Genomic DNA, 17,669 nt, shown 5'->3' with positions numbered 1-17,669 from the left:
AACAGCTGACAAAAAAAAAAAATGTGTGGGTTTTACTGCCCCCCATCCACACATCCTAAGGCAGCTGCCTAATGCTGGCACTGACCCTGCCTGTTGCTTTGCTATGCATGGGCAAAGTGCAGGTTTACCTTAATTGTGCAATAATTGTACCAATTGGTTCTTTTGCAAATTTAGGGAATACACTTTAGCAAATTGCATTCTCTCTTATTATCTTCCCAGCAAAATAAATGTATGTGTTTCTAAGTCTCCCTTTAGGCTCCCAAACTGTGTGTGTGTTTTGGGATTGGGAAGGAAAAGCATAAACTGAAAAAGCCTAGGGCTAAGGTATACTTTATTTATCATTGCTCTCGGATGTTGGTTTTACATTTTAAATTTCGTTTTAAAATGTCACACGGAAAGGAACAAGGAGGAATCATTCTGAATCAAAATATTATTAATACATTTTGAAAAATCTCATGGTCTACAAGTATATTGCTTTCAACTTGCTATTTCTTTGCTGTGTTTTAGGGCCCTCTAGTGGTGTTTTTCAAAAATATGAATTGGTGTTAATGTATTCACTTATCCAGATTATAGCGTTTGATTAGGGTCTTATTGTTTAGGCAGCCTTTTCTGACCAATGGCTTTGATTAAGTGACCTGGAAATGTATACAGATCAGTTACAGGCATACCCCACTTTTAAGTACACCATGGGGTTTATTTACTAAAGCTGGAAAGCGCAAAATCAGGCTCACTTCTGCATACAAACCAATGGGCTTCCAGGTTTTATTACCAAAGCTTAATTGAAGAAGCTGGGGTTAGAAGCTCATTGGTTTCTTTGCAGAAGTGAGCTTGATTTTGCTCCAGATCCACATATAATTGGATAGGCGCAGCGTATCAGAGATACGCTGCGCCGCCGTATCTTACCTGACTTTAAGTCAAATCCAGGAAGATTTCACGCCGTAAGTTACGGCGGCGTAGTGTATTTCTGGCGGCGTAATTCAAATCGCCGGGTATGGGGCGTGATTCATTTAAATGAAGCGCGTCCCCGCGCCGATTGAACTGCGCATGCTCCGTTTCGAAATTTCCCGCTGTGCTTTGCGCGAAATTACGTCGCAACAACGTCATTTTTTTGAACTTCGACGTGACTTACGTTCATCCCTATTCACGGACGACTTACGCAAAAAAAATAATAATTCAAATTTCGACGCGGGAACGACGGCCATACTTTAACATGGCAAGTCTATCTATACGCCGCAAAATAGCAGCTTTAACTATACGGCGGAAAAAGCCGACTAGAGGCGACGTAAGAGAATGCGACGGCTGCGCGTACGTTCGTGGATCGTCGGAAAAAGCTAATTTGCATACCCGACGCGGAAAACGACACAAACTCCACCCAGTGGGCGCCGAAGTATTGCACCTACGATCCGAAGGCGTACGAAGCCGTACGCCTGTCGGATCGAACCCAGAAGCCGTCGTATCTTGGTTTGAGGATTCAAACTAAAGATACGACGCGGGTAATTTGAAAGTAAGCCGGCGTATCAGTAGATACGCTGGCGTACTCGCTATGTGGATCTGGCCCTCCATCTTTGGTAAATAAACCCCGTTGTGTACTTAAAAGTGGGGTATGCCTGTATTCAGATTTTACTAACTGCATGCTTGTTCCAGCTCGGTGACTATTGAAACCAGAGGAAGCTAGGCACCAACCCCTTGTAGAGCAATGACCGCTTACATATTTAAATTAGTAGAGGCTTTCATAGTGCATTCTGTCACAGTGTTTATTCTTCAGATTGCTGACCCGATATTTACACCTGTGCGTTTATAAACAGCACTGGATAAATAATGTAGCTGTCGGGCAATCAAATTGCCCAAAAATTGTTGTGTACGTGCTAAGATGGCTCGGTACGCTGAGACATTGTACCAAGCTGGTCCAAGGGGCTGGGTACCATGTGATTGTTGTGATTGGCCATTACAGTGATCACATGGTATTGTTTACAGTGTTGACCCTCCCCTTCCTCTTACAATAGGGAAAGGCGAAAGACCGAGTACTTCAGGAAAGAATGAATGGATCAGCTTCTACAAATGCAGATTAATTCTGTTTCAGGAACACAGGAATCATTTTCTTTACCCTTTCATGCCCCCTTCTTTCCTACACATACTATCCCCATGCTGTCTCTATGTAACCACTTACTTTATCCTGCACATCTGAACAATAACCCCTCATTTCTATCCTGCCTCTGTATGTAACCAGTACATTAACACATTCATCTCTTCCTTCCTTTGTGTTTTTTTCTGTACCTTGTAATGTATCAAGTGCATTTTGGGAGTTTTTCGTATTAATCTGCAATTTTTTATACAGTACCTTGAAAAGTTATTTATACCCTTTGACATTTTCCACATGTTGTCATGTTGCAGCCAAAAATGTAAATATATTTTATTGAGATTTTATGTGATCGACCAACACAAAGTGGCACAAAATTGTGAAGTGGAAGGAAAATTATAAATGGTTTTCAAAATGTTTTACAAATAAATATCTGAAAAGTGTGGTGTGCATTTGTATTCAGTATCTTTTACTCTGATACCCCTAACTAAAATCTAGTGAAACCAGTTGCCTTCAGAAGTCACCTAATTAGTCCACCTGTGTGTGATTTAATCTTCTAATAAACAGCTGTTCTGTGAAGCCCTCAGAGTTTTTTTTATAGAACCTTAGTGAACAAACAGCATTATGAAGGCCACGTTGTGGAGAAGTTTATAAGGGTTAGGTTATAAAAAAATATCCCAAGCTTTGAATATCTCACGGAGCTCTGTTGAATCCATCATCTGAAAATGCAAAGAGTATGGCACAACTGCAAACCTACCAAAAAATGGCCATCCACCTAAACTGACAGGCTGTGCAAGGAGAGCATTAATCGGAGAAGCAGCCAAGAGGCCAATGATTACTCTGGAGGAGCTGCACAGATCCACAGCTCAGGTGGAAGAATTTGTCCACAGGACAACTATTATGCCGCGTACACACGATCATTTTTCGGCATGAAAAAAACGCTGTTTTTCAAAAACGTCATTTAAAATGATCGTGTGTGGGCTTCACGTAATTTTTCAGGTTCTGAAAAACGAAAAAAATAATTCTGCATTTTTTAACGTCGTTTTAAACAATGTCGTTTTTCGGGTTGTAAAAAATTATCGTGTGTGGGCTAAAAGGACGAAAAAAAACTGCGCATGCTCAGAAGCAAGTTAAGAGACGGGAGCGCTCGTTCTGGTAAAACTACCGTTCATAATGGAGTAAGCATATTCATCACGCTGTAACAGACAAAAAATCGCAAATCGTCTTTTACTAACACGGAATCGGCTAAAGCAGCCCAAAGGCGAATGGAACTTAAGGGGGAATAAGGGGGAATGGAACTTCCCCCTTATAGTGCCGTTGTACGTGTTGTACATCACCGCGCTTTGCTAGATAATTAAAAAAAAAAACGATGGTGTGTAGGCAACATCGTTTTAATGATGAAGTTGGGAAAACTTTGTTTTTTAGACGTGCTGAAAAATGATCGTGTGTATGCGGCATGAGTTGTGCACTCCACAAATCTGGCCTTTAAGGGTGGCAAGAAGAAAGCCATAATGCCACGTACACACAGTCATTTTTCGGCATGAAGAAAAAAGTCATTTTTCAGCATGTCCAAAAAACAAAGTTTTTCCAACTTCATCATTAAAAACGACGTTGCCCATACACCATCGTTTGAAAAAAAAAAAATTATGAACAAAGCGCGGTGACGTACAACACGTACGACGGCACTCTAAAGGGGAAGTTCTATTCGCCTTTGGGCTGCTTTTAGCTGATTCCATGTTAGTACAGTAAGAGACGATTCGCGATTTTTTTGTCTGTTCCAGCGTGATGAATGTGCTTACTCCATTATGAATGGTAGTTTTACCTGAACGAGCTCTCCCGTCTCATAACTTGCTTCTGGCCATGCGCAGGTTTAAAACGTCGTTTTTGCCCACACACGATAATTTTTTACAACACGAAAAACGACATTTTGAAAAACGACATGAAAAAATGCAGCATGTTCGAATTTCAGAAGCCCAAAAACGATGTGAAGCCCACACACGATCATTTTAAATGACGTTTTAAAAAATTTCGTTTTTTTTCATGCCGAAAAACGACCGTGTGTACGCGGCATGAGAAACCCCATTTGCAATTTGAAAGAAGCCATGTGGAGACACAGCAAACATGTGGAAGAAGGTGCTCTGGTCAGATGAGACCAAAATGTTACTTTGTGTTGGTCTATTACATAAAATCCAAATAAAACACATTTAAGTTTTGGGTTGTAACATGAATAAATATGATGTGATAGCCTCATTGATATTAGTGGAAAATATGGTGTCAGGCACATGGTAGGCAATCACTGGGGTGGAACGACATAAGTTTATATATAAATTACTCATAAATTTATGAATTACCACAAGTAATGCCTAAATTTGCCACATCGCTTGCACAAATTGCATTGTCAGTGTTCGTTTATCATTAGTCATTTTTTAGTCTGGAATGTCAATTGAAAATGCAGAGATTCCTAAATAGTTTATTGCATTTTGTTTGCAAGACCTATACCTTAAAATCATAAGTCTGGGAAAAAGGCCATTTAAGAAATATTTTTCTTCTCTTCATTCACAGTTAAAATATTGAATAGCCAAATGCAAGAACTCAAGCCTAACACACTGGGAAATATTGTTGTAAAGTAAGTGTTTTTGTCGTCTTTGTGTTAATAAACCTTTTCAAATTCCTAAACTAAAACAAGTGGTCAGGTAATGTTGCTTCACAAGAAAATCTTTCCAATATAGAAGTACGTTTTAGAAGATTACTTTAGCACACCTTCTTGCACCTGCTCATAGGTGTGCGCAGCCTATTGCATTAGGGTGTGCACCCCAAAGCTCAAACACTACCTACGGATCGCTCACTATATCTTCATTCAGAAAGGGAAGGGGCCAATAAATAACATATTTATCGGCCCCTTCCCCCATTCATCCTAAAACATCCCAGTAACAACAGCCAGCGGGAGAGTAGGGAAGCCGGCAGCAGTGCGGGGGGTAGAGGGAGGTGCTAGGGTAGTAGGGAGAATCTATGCTGCACAGGGTGATTAGGGTGTGCCTGGGCACACCTGGCACACCCTGTGCACACGCCTATGCACTTGCTCACTAAACATATTACACTCTAGTAATTCTGAGGTCTTGGCCCCATTCACACTTGTGCGATTCTCCCTTTTTTTTTTTTTTTTTTTACCACGTTTGCTACATGACGGCATAGGGCACCCCATTCAGCATGTGACAAATGTGCCAAAGTAATTTTGACAAAACCTGCAACTGCTACCCTCATTTGGGGGGCTATTAGGAATTAATGGCACTTCAAGCTCGATGCACATTTTGCACATGTTCGTGGAACACCAACCCTACAGTTATCAAACTGACAGCTCATATGTAGGTATGGGCTGAAAGCTGCAGGGCTTGCCTGTAGAAGCCTGACATTGCACCGTTCATCACGGGTGCAATGTTTTCCGGGCTCCTGAATGAAAAATAATAAATGAACATTTTCTGCAAAAATATGTGCATTTTTTATTTTTTTTCTAAAAAATGGTGAACATATTATTTCATTTTATTCTATGACACCAACAATATGGGGCCTATTATACCCCCATTGACACCATGGTTAGGTTAATTTTACTCCTACACGCACCAAAGATTGGGATTTAATTTTGCTCCCACTGATACCAACAATATGGTACTTATTTTACTCCCACTGACACAATATGGGGCTTGTCTTACTTTAATGACACCAACAATGTTGAGTTTATTTTATCCTACTATGTTATCCTAGTAATACCAATGATGGAACTTTTTTTATCTCAATGATTGCCAACTATAGGGAGCCATGAACAAACAATTATGCCGCATACACATGACCGTTATTCATGTCATTGAAAAAAACAAAGTTTTTCTTGACGTGATTCCTCTCAAGCCTGCCTTGCATACACGCGATCGTGAAAAAAAATGCTCGAGCAAAGCGCGGTGACATACAACACGTACGACGGCACTATAAAGGGAAAATTCCATTCATATAGCGCCACCCTTTGGGCTGCTTGTGCTAATTTCCCCGTCTCATAACTTGCTTCTGAGCATGCGCGTATTTTCCCCCCTAGTTAAAGCCTACACGACTGTTTTTCATGACGTGAAAAAAGACGAGAAAAAAATAAAACCGGTTCTAAATTTTTAACACGCATTTTTTTTGTCGAGAAAAATGCTCTGGAGCCTACACACGACCAATTTAAAAAAATGCATTTTTCTCGTCATGAAAAACGTTGTGTGTACGCGGCATAAGATTTTTTTTTCCACTGACACCAACAAAGGAGTTTAATTTACTTCAGTTTCTCCTGTATTCATAGCCCTGTTTTCCCTAAAACATAGAAAAGCATAGGGGTAAAAATGTAACGCCGCAAGCCATACATTGTGAAGCCATATTTGCAATTGTTGGCAACTACGCTAGAAACCCAAATTGATTTGTATATCCCAGTGCACTCTAAGGAAGGAAATGGAATTACTGATGAAAACGATTAGAAACTACATCCTCTGCATGAACTTGGCTAAGTCCTGCCTAATCCCTATTTCGTGTGACTCCAGCCAGCCAGCTGTGGAAAATAGAATGCAAACTTAGCAGATGCCCTAATGCCACCCTCAGTTCTGCACGTGGTCTGCTTTTCAGCGTATTGTTGATCTTTGTTGACAGGCTGAATGTTCACACTGTACTAGGTCTAGAAAGAATCCTTTTTATACTGGAATCTGATTGCAAATTGATGTTTCTCATATTTCTGAATTTTTATTTCCCAGATTACCTCTGCCTCCTGGGGCTTTTTCCACACTTTGGAAAAATGAAGAAATGTTTAAAAGTCTCTACTTCGCAAAGTTTCCAGTAAGTGTAACTTGCCAGGAGGCCATGATGTAATAGTCACATTTCTACCATGGATTAACCTTTTCCTTTTTGGCAGCAGAACATCCCTTAAAGTGAACTTGTAAATTTTGTTATGCAGAACAAAGAAACAAATTCACTTTAATGTTGACCCAACCAGCAACACAAACCTTTCCTTCCCTCCCTCACTGATGGATTCAGCTTCAAAGGGCAGAGCATGTGACTCCATCCCATTCCTCCCATGTGGGAGCTATGGAGACTGGCTGTTCAGGTGCCCAGCTCTGTCACATAGAGGTGAGAGGAGAGTCATCATTGTAAAGGATCCAAGTAATAAATAAGAAATGCTGCCATGAAGCGGAACTCTTGGCTAACAGCTACATTTACAGTTATAAAAAATTAAATAAAAACACCCCATTGAAACCTGTTGTTTACATGTGGTTCATGTTAGGGGAAGGGCTATTAATGTTTAGAGGAAAAGGTGTATTTGGTTCCAGCAAAAAGTCAATTTAAAATATTTTTTTTAAAGCCATGAAAAAGCAATACACAGCAAACTACACAGGATTTTATAGAGATTGAAAAAGATCTGGATTTGCTAGACATGCTCCTGCCTTCTCCTGGCCTGGTTATGCCCCATCCAGATGCTCTGGCCCCTTACAATTGCATTGGCTGCCCCCACCCCCGATGGCTGCCTTACAGGGCCTTCCCTGTAGGGAAGCCATCGAGGGGGGGGGGCAGCTGATACAATTGTAAGGGGCCAGAGCATCTGGATGGGGCATAACCAGGCCAGGAGAGGGCAGGAGCATGTGGAGGGGAGCCGAATTGTGCACTAGAGAAGAAACGATCTCTGTAGCTTCTGCTGCTCTGTATCATTGAGCTCAGACATCAAGCTCTTTACTGTCACTTCAGGCTACTATGTGCATGTGCACTCCTTGTGTGAGCTGCTTGTACTGTGTTATGTTACATAGTGATATCAGCTGCCGATCTTCTGTGTCTCAGTAGAAACAAGAGCTGGGACTAGGTAGGAAGACCTCATTTACAAGTAGGGGCTGTGAAGGAAAGGGAGGGGGCTGTTTGTGTACAGGGATGGGCCAGAGCTTTGGGTTTTTACAGAGGTGTATATGTGTGGGAGGTGGTTGACATATATACAGGAGTGATGGGAGGGCTAATATATACAGTATACAGGAGTGAGGGGGGCTGAAATATATACAGATGTGAGGGGGGCTGAAATATATACAGATGTGAGGGGGGCTGAAATATATACAGATGTGAGGGGGGCTGAAATATATACAGATGTGAGGGGGGCTGAAATATATACAGATGTGAGGGGGGCTGACATATATACAGGATTGAGGGGGGCTGACATATATATATACAGGAGTGAGGGGGGCTGACATATATACAGGAGTGAGGGGGGGCTGACATATATACAGAAGTGAGGGGGGGCTGACATATATACAGGAGTGAGGGGGGGCTGACATATATACAGGAGTGAGGGGGGGCTGACATATATACAGGAGTGAGGGGGGCTGACATATATACAGGAGTAAGGGGGGGCTGACATATATACAGGAGTGAGGGGGGCTGACATATATACAGGAGTGAGGGGGGGCTGACATTAATATAGGCTTGAGGGTGGGGGGGCTGAGTGCGTACAGGTATGAGGAGGGGGCTGACATATATACAGGATTGAGCGGGGCTGAGTGCATACAGGTGTGAGGAGGGGGGCTGACATATATACAGGAGTGAGGGGGGCTAACATATTTACAGGATTGAGGGTGGGGAGCTGAGTGCATACAGGTGTGAGGAGGGGGGCTGAAATATATACAGAATTGAGGGGGGCTGAGTGCATACAGGTGTGAGGGGGGATGACATATATATAGGATTGAGAGGGGGGCTAAGTGTGTACAGGTGTGAGGGTGGCTGACAAATTTTACAGGATCGAGGGGGGGCTGAGGGCGTACAGGTGGCCCATGGGCAGGCCCTGAGGACTGTTGGTGGTCAGGCTGGGGGGGGGGGGGCAGGCATAAAGCTGTGTAAGGGGCCAAAACATTTCTGATGGCTGCCCTGATGCCCTGTGATTACACTGGGAATGGAATAGTCAATTGAGAGAAGTAGGTGAAAAGCTCATGAACTAGTTTTCTGCGATATTTATTCTTACCGTACATCCGTACTTAAGTAGCCTAGGGTGGATGTAAAATGGTTGGATAATGTCTTTACTTGTATTATCTGTTTGATAGGGGTATTATGATACAATGGATGCCGGATATATGGATGAAGATGGCTATGTATATGTCATGTCCCGGGTCGATGATGTCATAAATGTAGCAGGTCATAGGCTTTCTGCAGGAGCAATAGAAGAGGTAACCTAAAAGTAATATTAATTGTAGATGTTAAAATGTTGTTTTTTGCAGGCTTTTTGATAGAAATTCTGCAGTTCTTTATTTTGTTATGAATGTTGGTGCCATATTGCCCATTGGCCTCGAAGACCATTAACTATTACCTTAGTTGCCAAGGCTGGTACTTTTTGTACTTAACTTTTTTTTTTACTACTGCCTACTGAAGCTGCTCACTTCTTTTACTTATTGCTAGAATTTACAGGTATTGTTTGGTGAGACATAATGCATGTCATGCATGATGACATGTTACTCCATATTCTGTGGGGTATAACATAAAGTGCCTCATCCAAATAGCAGTACTTCATACCTGTGTTGTACACATTCCCCCTTTAACTTTGTTGCACATAGTGATTTATATCTCTGCATTACATGCAGTACCTCATACCTCTTGCCAAAAGTATTGTGACGCTTGCCTTTACGCGCAGGTGAACTTTAATGGCATCCCAGTCTTAGTCCGTAGGGTTCAAAATTGAGTTGGCCCACCCTTTGCAGCTATAACAGCTTAAACTCTTCTGGGAAAGCTGTCCACAAGGTATAGGAATGTTTGACCATTCTTCCAGAAGCGCATTTTTGAGGTCAGGCACTGATGTGGACCAGAAGGCCTGGCTCGCAGTCTCCATTCTAATTCATCCCAAAGGTGTTCTATCAGGTTGAGGTCAGGACCCAAACTTGCTCATCCACACTATATTGCCAAATGTATTGGGCCAACCCTCCAAATCATTTGGTGGAGGAGGATTATGAGGTGGGGTTGTCTATCAGGGGTCAGGTTTAGCCCCTTAGTTCCAGTGAAGGGAACTTTTAAGGTGTCAGCATACCAAGACATTTTGGACAATGTCATGCTCCTAACCTTGCTTTGTGGGGCTGTTTTCCAGGGATGGGGCGTGGCACCTTAGTTCCAGTGAAGGAAACTCTTAAGGCATCAGCATACCAAGACAGTTTGGACAATGTCATGCTCCCAACTTTGTGGGAACAGTTTGGGGATAGCCCCTTCCTGTTCCAACATGACTGCGCTCCAGTGCACCAAGCAAGGTCCATAAAGAAATAGATGAGCGAGTTTGGGGTGGAAGAACTTGACTGGCCTGCACAGAGTCCTGACCTCAACTCAACAGAACAGCTTTGAGTTGAATTAAAGCGGAGACTGCGAGCCAGGCCTTCTTGTCCAACATCAGTGCCTGACCTCACAAATATGCAATGATTATGCCTCTATTACACAAGCGGCTTTACACCTCCTGTATTATGCATAGTGATTTTTATCCTTTGAAAAAGTGATGTAATGATAGTGATGTAATGTTAGTAGCTGGTGTCCAATTTGTAATGTGTGTGGCAGGTTGATTATAAGATAATGCATGCAAGAAGAAACTGCAGTGTACCCATGCAAGCAAGTTTTGTTTCTTTGTTGTGCATGGCCGATGATCTAAATTCCTGCAAGTATACCAGAGGGGATCTCTTTGATTAAAAATAGACCCTCTCTGCTGGATAGGAAGAAAGGTTTTAGCCCCTCTACAATTAACATTACTCATGACAGATGAAACAGGTTTAAGGGTCGTGGCTTGGGAGGGGTTGAATCTGAAGCCTTTCTGTCATACTTGAAACTGAGTGGCCTTTGGTGTGCGCTTCCATTCTTTCTTCTTATCCAGCTGGTCAATACAAACCCTTAAAGGAGCTGAACCTGGCAGCTTGTTGAGGTGTTTCATGTTCATTTGGGTTTCAGAAGCTCATATAATGGGACCCATGAGCATCAAATTTATATTCATGACAAGGTATTTTTTACTATTATCATGTAATATTTATAAAGTGTGAATCTTAGTGCCGGCTCACACTACCGCGACCTGGGATCCAAATTGTGTCGTCCCAAGTCTCGCGACATGAGAAATTCAATTCAAGTGAATGAGAGCCATCTTAATGTACACTACTGACATCGCTCTGACTTCAGAAAAGGTTCCTGTACTACTTCAAGGCGACTTTGTACCCATAGATTTCAATGGAAGTCGCCTCTAAAGTTGAATTACCCTCTTAACTGAAGAAACTTTACAGGAAAAGAAAATAGTTTTCTCAGGCAAACCCCTCCCTCCCACAGAGCTGATTATTGTTTGATTGGCCACTGGCAAAGTCGCCTGTCCTGGAGGCGACTTGAAGTCGTGTTGTAAGTCGCGATGAAGTCGTCTCCAAGTCACCTTGCAAAGTTGTGCTGGAAGTCGTGTTGCCCCTGTGTGCACCGACACTCAGGGACATGTCCAGTTAATTTTCGTTTTTCTTTTAACATTGCAGTCTGTGTTAATGCACAAGTCTGTGGCAGACTGTGCTGTGGTGGGCTTGGAGGATTCCTTGAAAGGACATGTTCCACTGGCACTTTGTGTTCTGCAAAATGGTAAGGACTCCTTTATTCTGACTGTACCTTGTATATTGTGTGTCATGCTAAAATTTCATTTAAAATACACATGTACTGAATAGTGCACGTGGGGCACGATTTTTATAAACTACTTGAAGCATTCGCTTGTTTCTGTATAATGAGATTGCCGTTGTAACAAACCAACACACCCAATTAATGGCCAAAGATCTTCTGTGTATTCTCTGGGGTAGATTCACTAAGACTTACGACGGGCGTATCAGTAGATACGCCGTCGTAAGTCCGAATCCCCGCCGTCGTATATTTAAGCGTATTCTCAAACTGAGATACGCTGAAATACTGCTAAGATACGACCGGCGTAAGTCTCCTACGCCGTCGTATCTTAAATGCATATTTACGCTGGCCGCTAGGGGCGTGTACGCTGATTTACGCCTAGAATATGTAAATCTGCTAGATACGCCTATTCACGAACGTACGCCCGGCCGTCGCAGTACAGATACGCCGTTTACGTTAGGCTTTTTCCGGCGTAAAGATAAACCACCAAAAACATGGCGCAGCCAATGTTAAGTATGGACGTCGGAACCGCATCAAATGTTTCAAATTTTACGTCGTTTGCGTAATTCGTCCGTGAATGGGGCTGGCCGTAATTTACATTCACGTCGAAAGCATGACGATTTGCCGACGTAATTTGGAGCATGCGCACTGGGATACGTCCACGGACGGCGCATGCGCCGTTCGTTAAAGCGTAAAATACGTGGGGTCACTAGTATTTTACATAGAACACGCCCCCAACCAGCCTATTTTGAATTAGGCGGGCTTACGCCGGCCCAGTTACACTGCGCCGCCGTAAGTTTCAGCGCAAGTTCTTTGTGAATACAGGACCTGCGGCTCAAACTTACGGCGGCGTAGTGAAGGCCAAAATGTACGTGAATCTACCCCTAGGTGTTTATCTGTGGGCCAACTAAATCTGAAAACCTATCATAGGCATGTCTGTATGACAAGTAGTGTATAGGTATACAAGTAGAATTGTGAACATGTTGTAAAAAGTACTCAGCCAATTGGGAATCAACTTTTCTTGTTCTATACCAAATTGTGAAGTTTGTGCTTTTGTTCTCTAGGTCAAAATAAGCTATACTATGGCCATTTCATATTTTTTGCAGGTGTGGACACTACAGAAGAGGAACTGGAAAATGAAATAGTGTTACAAGTCCGAGAAAATATTGGGCCAGTAGCAGCTTTCAGGAAAGTGATTGTGGTAAAACAGCTCCCTAAAACACGTTCTGGCAAGATCCCTCGTGCCACATTAGCTTCACTTGTAAATGGCAAGCCATATCAGGTAAATGGTTAAGAAATGTGTGCAATTAAATTATGTAATTGTTAAAGTGGAAGTAAACCCTCCTATCGTTTTCAGCCAAGGAAGCTGATATCTTTGCCTCTGTTTAATCTACAATTGCCATGATGCTGCACATGTGATCAGTTATGACACCAGCCATTGGATGGTTTGACAGTTTGGTTGAGAGCACAACCAATGGGAGTGTTACATTCCGGGCACGTGCCGTAAATTAAACTGTTTTATGGATGAATTTACTTCTGCTTTGAGTAAAATAATTACTAGATAGAAGTCTATTGGTAATTTTTTTTGCATGTAAATCAGGCCGACACTTAAAAGTCTTTATACGATCAAATGCTAAGTGGTTTACAAATGCGGAAAATTAAGGCCCCTTTTGCTCGGGTGGTTTGCATGTTTCATCAGTTCAGTCATTTTTTTCAAAGAAAAAATGGATTCAGTTTTTCATCATCAGTTATTCATCAGTTTTTCATCAGTTTTTACATCCACTAGCTAGAGTCCTTAGGCCCCTTCCACACAGGGCAAGTTCTGTTGGAGTCCCTTATCTATTCATCACTTTGGCAGCTGAGCAACTGCACATCCTGCACCCGACAGCTTTTATTAATCTGGGGTAGTAGCACCAGTCTTTATTGTTTATGGACAAGTTCTGTTGGAGTCTACCTGCTCAGTGGGGAATCTGTCCGCTTCCCCCCCTGAGCAGGCAGATGGCTGGTCCGTGTACACTCTTCTTATGTAGAGCGGACACAGACAATGCCCACTCACCTCTATAGGCGATCAGATGTAAATGGATCACATGTCCGTTTACACCTGACTGCCATCCAATCTGCCGAGACGTATGGGGAACAGATTTTTGAGCAGATTGGATCGGATGTCAGCGGTGTCAATGGACACATGTCCGTTGACACACGCCACTCCATAGAGACTGGAGGGTCTGATTAGGTCTGCCTGAAAAACTGACAGGTGTACCCGATCAGACCTCCCGTGTGAAAGGGGCCTTTTTTAGTTGTAACATGACAAAATTTGGAACATTTCAAGGGGTATGAATACTTTTTCAAGGCATTGTTCAAACTGCCCCCTCCCTGTAAGCACTTCTCCTCTCTGCACACACTGCCTACCCCCCTCCCTTGTCTGTTTTATGCAATGCCACCTGCTTCATTCAGTCTCTGCTGTCAGTGGGAATCCCCACTGACAGCAGAGATGAGTCACTGAATGTTAGGATGCCAGTGGGTGCTGGATTCTTACAACCAATGCAAAAATGGACCATTTACATCCGTTTTTCATCTGTTCCGTTTTCTTAATAGAACAATAGATCCATTCCAAAAAACTGTATGTTGACAGATGATCATCCGTCTACATCTGTTTTTCCATACTGATGCATTGATGTTTGTTTTTCATCCGTCAATGGATGCATTGAATCAACGGTCCGCCTGCGTGAAAGGGGCCTTACACTTTTGGTAATGGTTCTTTCGGTTAACTGGTTGTGTACCTCTAGTTATCCATGGGGATAAAAGGCTGTGCTGACTTATCTGTGTTAGAGTGTTTTAGTTTTGTTTCATTTGTTTTTTTATTTATCCGATTATTCATTATGATTGGCATTCGTTACTTCGTATCATTCATAACTGCAGAATACGTTCGTATTCATTCCCTTGTATTTGTTTAAATGCGGTATTTATTACTTCGGATAATTTGTAAATTCGGATGCATTCGTATTCGTTACATTCACTAACAGTTAGGCAAATTTGAACGGAAATTCCAATACCTATAGTTTAATGGTTTATAGTTTATTATAGTTTTTTTTATTAATAATAAATAATAATATTAATAATAAAAACTATAATAATAATTATTAAATTACAATAGAAAATAGTATAAGAAAAACGAAATTATCCAAATGTAATTGATTAAACTCATAGGTTGAATCTTTTCGGATTTTCTTTTTTTCGGAAATTCAAATTTTAGGATTTTCGTTCTTTCTGAAAATTTGTTTTCGTATGCATTCATCAAGAGTCTTTCATTCATTTGGATGCTTTCGAACGAACGAATATGCCGAAAACAAATTCGGAAATGAACGAATTGCACATGTCTAATCTGTGTCATATTCTGCACAGCTTCTGTAACAGAAAATTGAAGGTAAGACTATTGATTGAGGTTTTTTGTACACAATTCAAAAGTCTAAGTTACTGAAATAGATATGCAACCTGAGCTCTATGTTGTTTGTATTATTTGTTGATAACTGAATTAGACTATTGACTTTACATTTGATTTTGCTTCTTTGATTTGTATTTCTCTTCTAGATTGGTTCAACTATTGAGGATCCAGATGTTTTTAAAGTTTTAGAAGATGTTGTAAAAGCAAAATTATGAATAGAGGTGAATACGTTTTAGTGTTTTGGATAAAGAGGAAAAACCTTTTCCTTTCTTTTTAGCATGGTCTACCACGAGAGCTAAAGAAAATACAAATCGGTTAGCTGTAACTGGTAGAATATTTTTATGTGGTCATGTTCCAAAAATCCATTAACAGCTACCTCTTATGTTGACTCTCATTTTTGATGATATATTTTCAAATAAAACTCTGTTTTATATGTAAACATGTAGGTGCTGCTGTCGTTGGTTAAAGCCTTACCAGACATTTTAGAGAATCAGATTCCAAATTTGCATGTGTCCGAACTTTTACAAACCAGGCTTCTAGGATAGTATAAAAGAAAAAAAGCTTGTAGAAGTCTCTATCCATAGTAAACTGACCACGTCACACACATCCATGATTAATGAATGGATTGCTATTGCTGGATCATTATACTCTAGTACATTATGAGAAAAATCGGAGTATGGAATACAACATACCTTTCATTTATGCAATAAACATAAAACCCAGGCAAATATAAAAAATCTTGATTCCGTCTCTTCCTAAGCCAACCCACAGTGTAATGGATCAAAGTTACAGTTTACCCTAAGGGTCAAACCAATTTCCTGCTCTGAGGACCAGGCATTTGCCACTTGTTATCTCCTTGGGCACAAGTCCCATCACCAAGTTCTTCTACCTCTGGAGCCTAATGCCGCGTACACACGATCGGTCAAACCGATGAGAACGGTCTGATGGACCATTTTCATCAGACCAAACCGATTGTGTGTGGGCCCCATCGGTTATTTATCCATAGGTTAAAAAAAAAGCAATCTTGTTTTAAATTTAATCGATGTATACCTAACCGATAGAAAAAAAAACGATCGTTTGTAGGCACGTCCATCGGTTAAAAATCCATACATGCTCATAATCAAGTCAACGCATGCTTGGAAGCATTGAACTTCGTGTTGTGTTTTACGTCACCGCGTTCTGACACGATGGTTTTTTTAACCGATGGTGTGTAGGCACGACTGACCATCAGTCAGCTTCATCGGTTAACCGATGAAAACGGTCCATCAGACCGTTCTCATCGGTTTGACCGATCATGTTTACGCGGCATAAGAGAGAGGACTCGCCTGCTGGAAGTGTTGCTTCCACCAATAGAAAGTGCCCACTTCATGTAGGTACCATGGACACCTGAAGAAGGAACCCGGGAAGTAAACAGATAAAGGAAGATTGGGCTAGCGGTGTCACAAGACCATATCTTCAGGTGTGTAAAATGGGCATTTGGATATTTATTTTTTCATACCAGTTGTTAGTTGGGGAAGGGGCTGGTAATATCCTATATCCTGGAGATGGGATTTAAAGTGGAAGGAAAGGCAACCACATTAAAAAGCATCACTCTCATGTACTCACTAATATTACTAGATTGGCATCCTTCAAAAGTCATAAATGTCCCTTCGGGAGCTAATACGTAATTTCCAGAAGTGATATGGTACCCGTTGGCACATCACTTCCTGCAAATTAGACACTGTGAAAAGCTGTAATTACAGGGAATGACGCTGCACGCTTGCTGCTCGGCGGCATCATTTTAATGGCAACCAGATGCATTTGTCTTCTGTCCCTGACCCCGGCAGGCTATCTCTACTGTTCATAGGACAGGGGCAGGTGCAAGTAGGCATGACTGTCCAAGAAAGACCCACAATGGTTTCAGGAACTAAAAGACAGCTGGCAAATTAAGATGAAGAGAGAAACCGTTGTTGGTGAAGATCAGGAAGAAGTTGATTGTCTAGCCAAAAATGAATAATATCAAAGTTTAAGATATTTAACATACTATTAATAGGAAAATAAAAATTTTGACTGGAATTTGACGTTAAGCAGCAGAATAACAGAACAATGTGCTACACATTTAATACCATACACCAAGTCCCATAATGGTGTGATTTATTGGAGTGGGGTTACCCAGGGACAGTGATTCATTGCTAGTGTCACTGTAACATGTACATGTCCATGGTGAACAGCAGGTGAATACACTACACTCCAGGTATCAGGAAACCGATAATACACAAATATCATTGCACAATGTGGAAAGCTAAGATGACATTGATTGGAAATGTAAACATTTATGGGTTCAAAGAAACTAATGAATATAGCCTTAGACATCACTGATGCTCCCGCCTAATACTCAGTAACTAGGGAAGCAATCCTCTGGGTCTCCCCCCCCACCCCCCCCCACAGTACATATCGTATGAGTTGAACAGCCGCAACTGAAACCGGCAATCTAAGCCGTCGTAAGTTTAAGTGTATGCTCAAACTGAG

The 17,669-nt window shown here is 41.6% G+C and overlaps 1 protein-coding gene across 2 annotated transcripts in view; it reads left to right on the top strand.

Annotated features, from left to right (window-relative positions):
* ACSS3 (acyl-CoA synthetase short chain family member 3) overlaps positions 1–15,600 on the top strand; it is a 165,716-nt gene extending 150,116 nt beyond the window's left edge. For both annotated transcript variants that reach the window (XM_040344201.1, XM_040344203.1), the window contains 6 exons: positions 4,640–4,703; positions 6,844–6,925; positions 9,160–9,282; positions 11,587–11,686; positions 12,826–13,001; positions 15,308–15,600. In XM_040344201.1, coding sequence (XP_040200135.1) covers positions 4,640–4,703; positions 6,844–6,925; positions 9,160–9,282; positions 11,587–11,686; positions 12,826–13,001; positions 15,308–15,376 — 614 coding nt within the window. In that variant the 3' untranslated portion in view covers positions 15,377–15,600. The remainder of the gene's footprint in view (positions 1–4,639; positions 4,704–6,843; positions 6,926–9,159; positions 9,283–11,586; positions 11,687–12,825; positions 13,002–15,307) is intronic.
* Positions 15,601–17,669: the final 2,069 nt, after the last annotated feature.

Source organism: Rana temporaria, chromosome 3 (genome assembly GCF_905171775.1).
Source record: "Rana temporaria chromosome 3, aRanTem1.1, whole genome shotgun sequence".
Lineage (NCBI taxonomy): Eukaryota > Metazoa > Chordata > Amphibia > Anura > Ranidae > Rana > Rana temporaria.
Note: the sequence above shows the minus strand (reverse complement) of the source record. Positions and strands in the feature narration are given on the sequence as shown.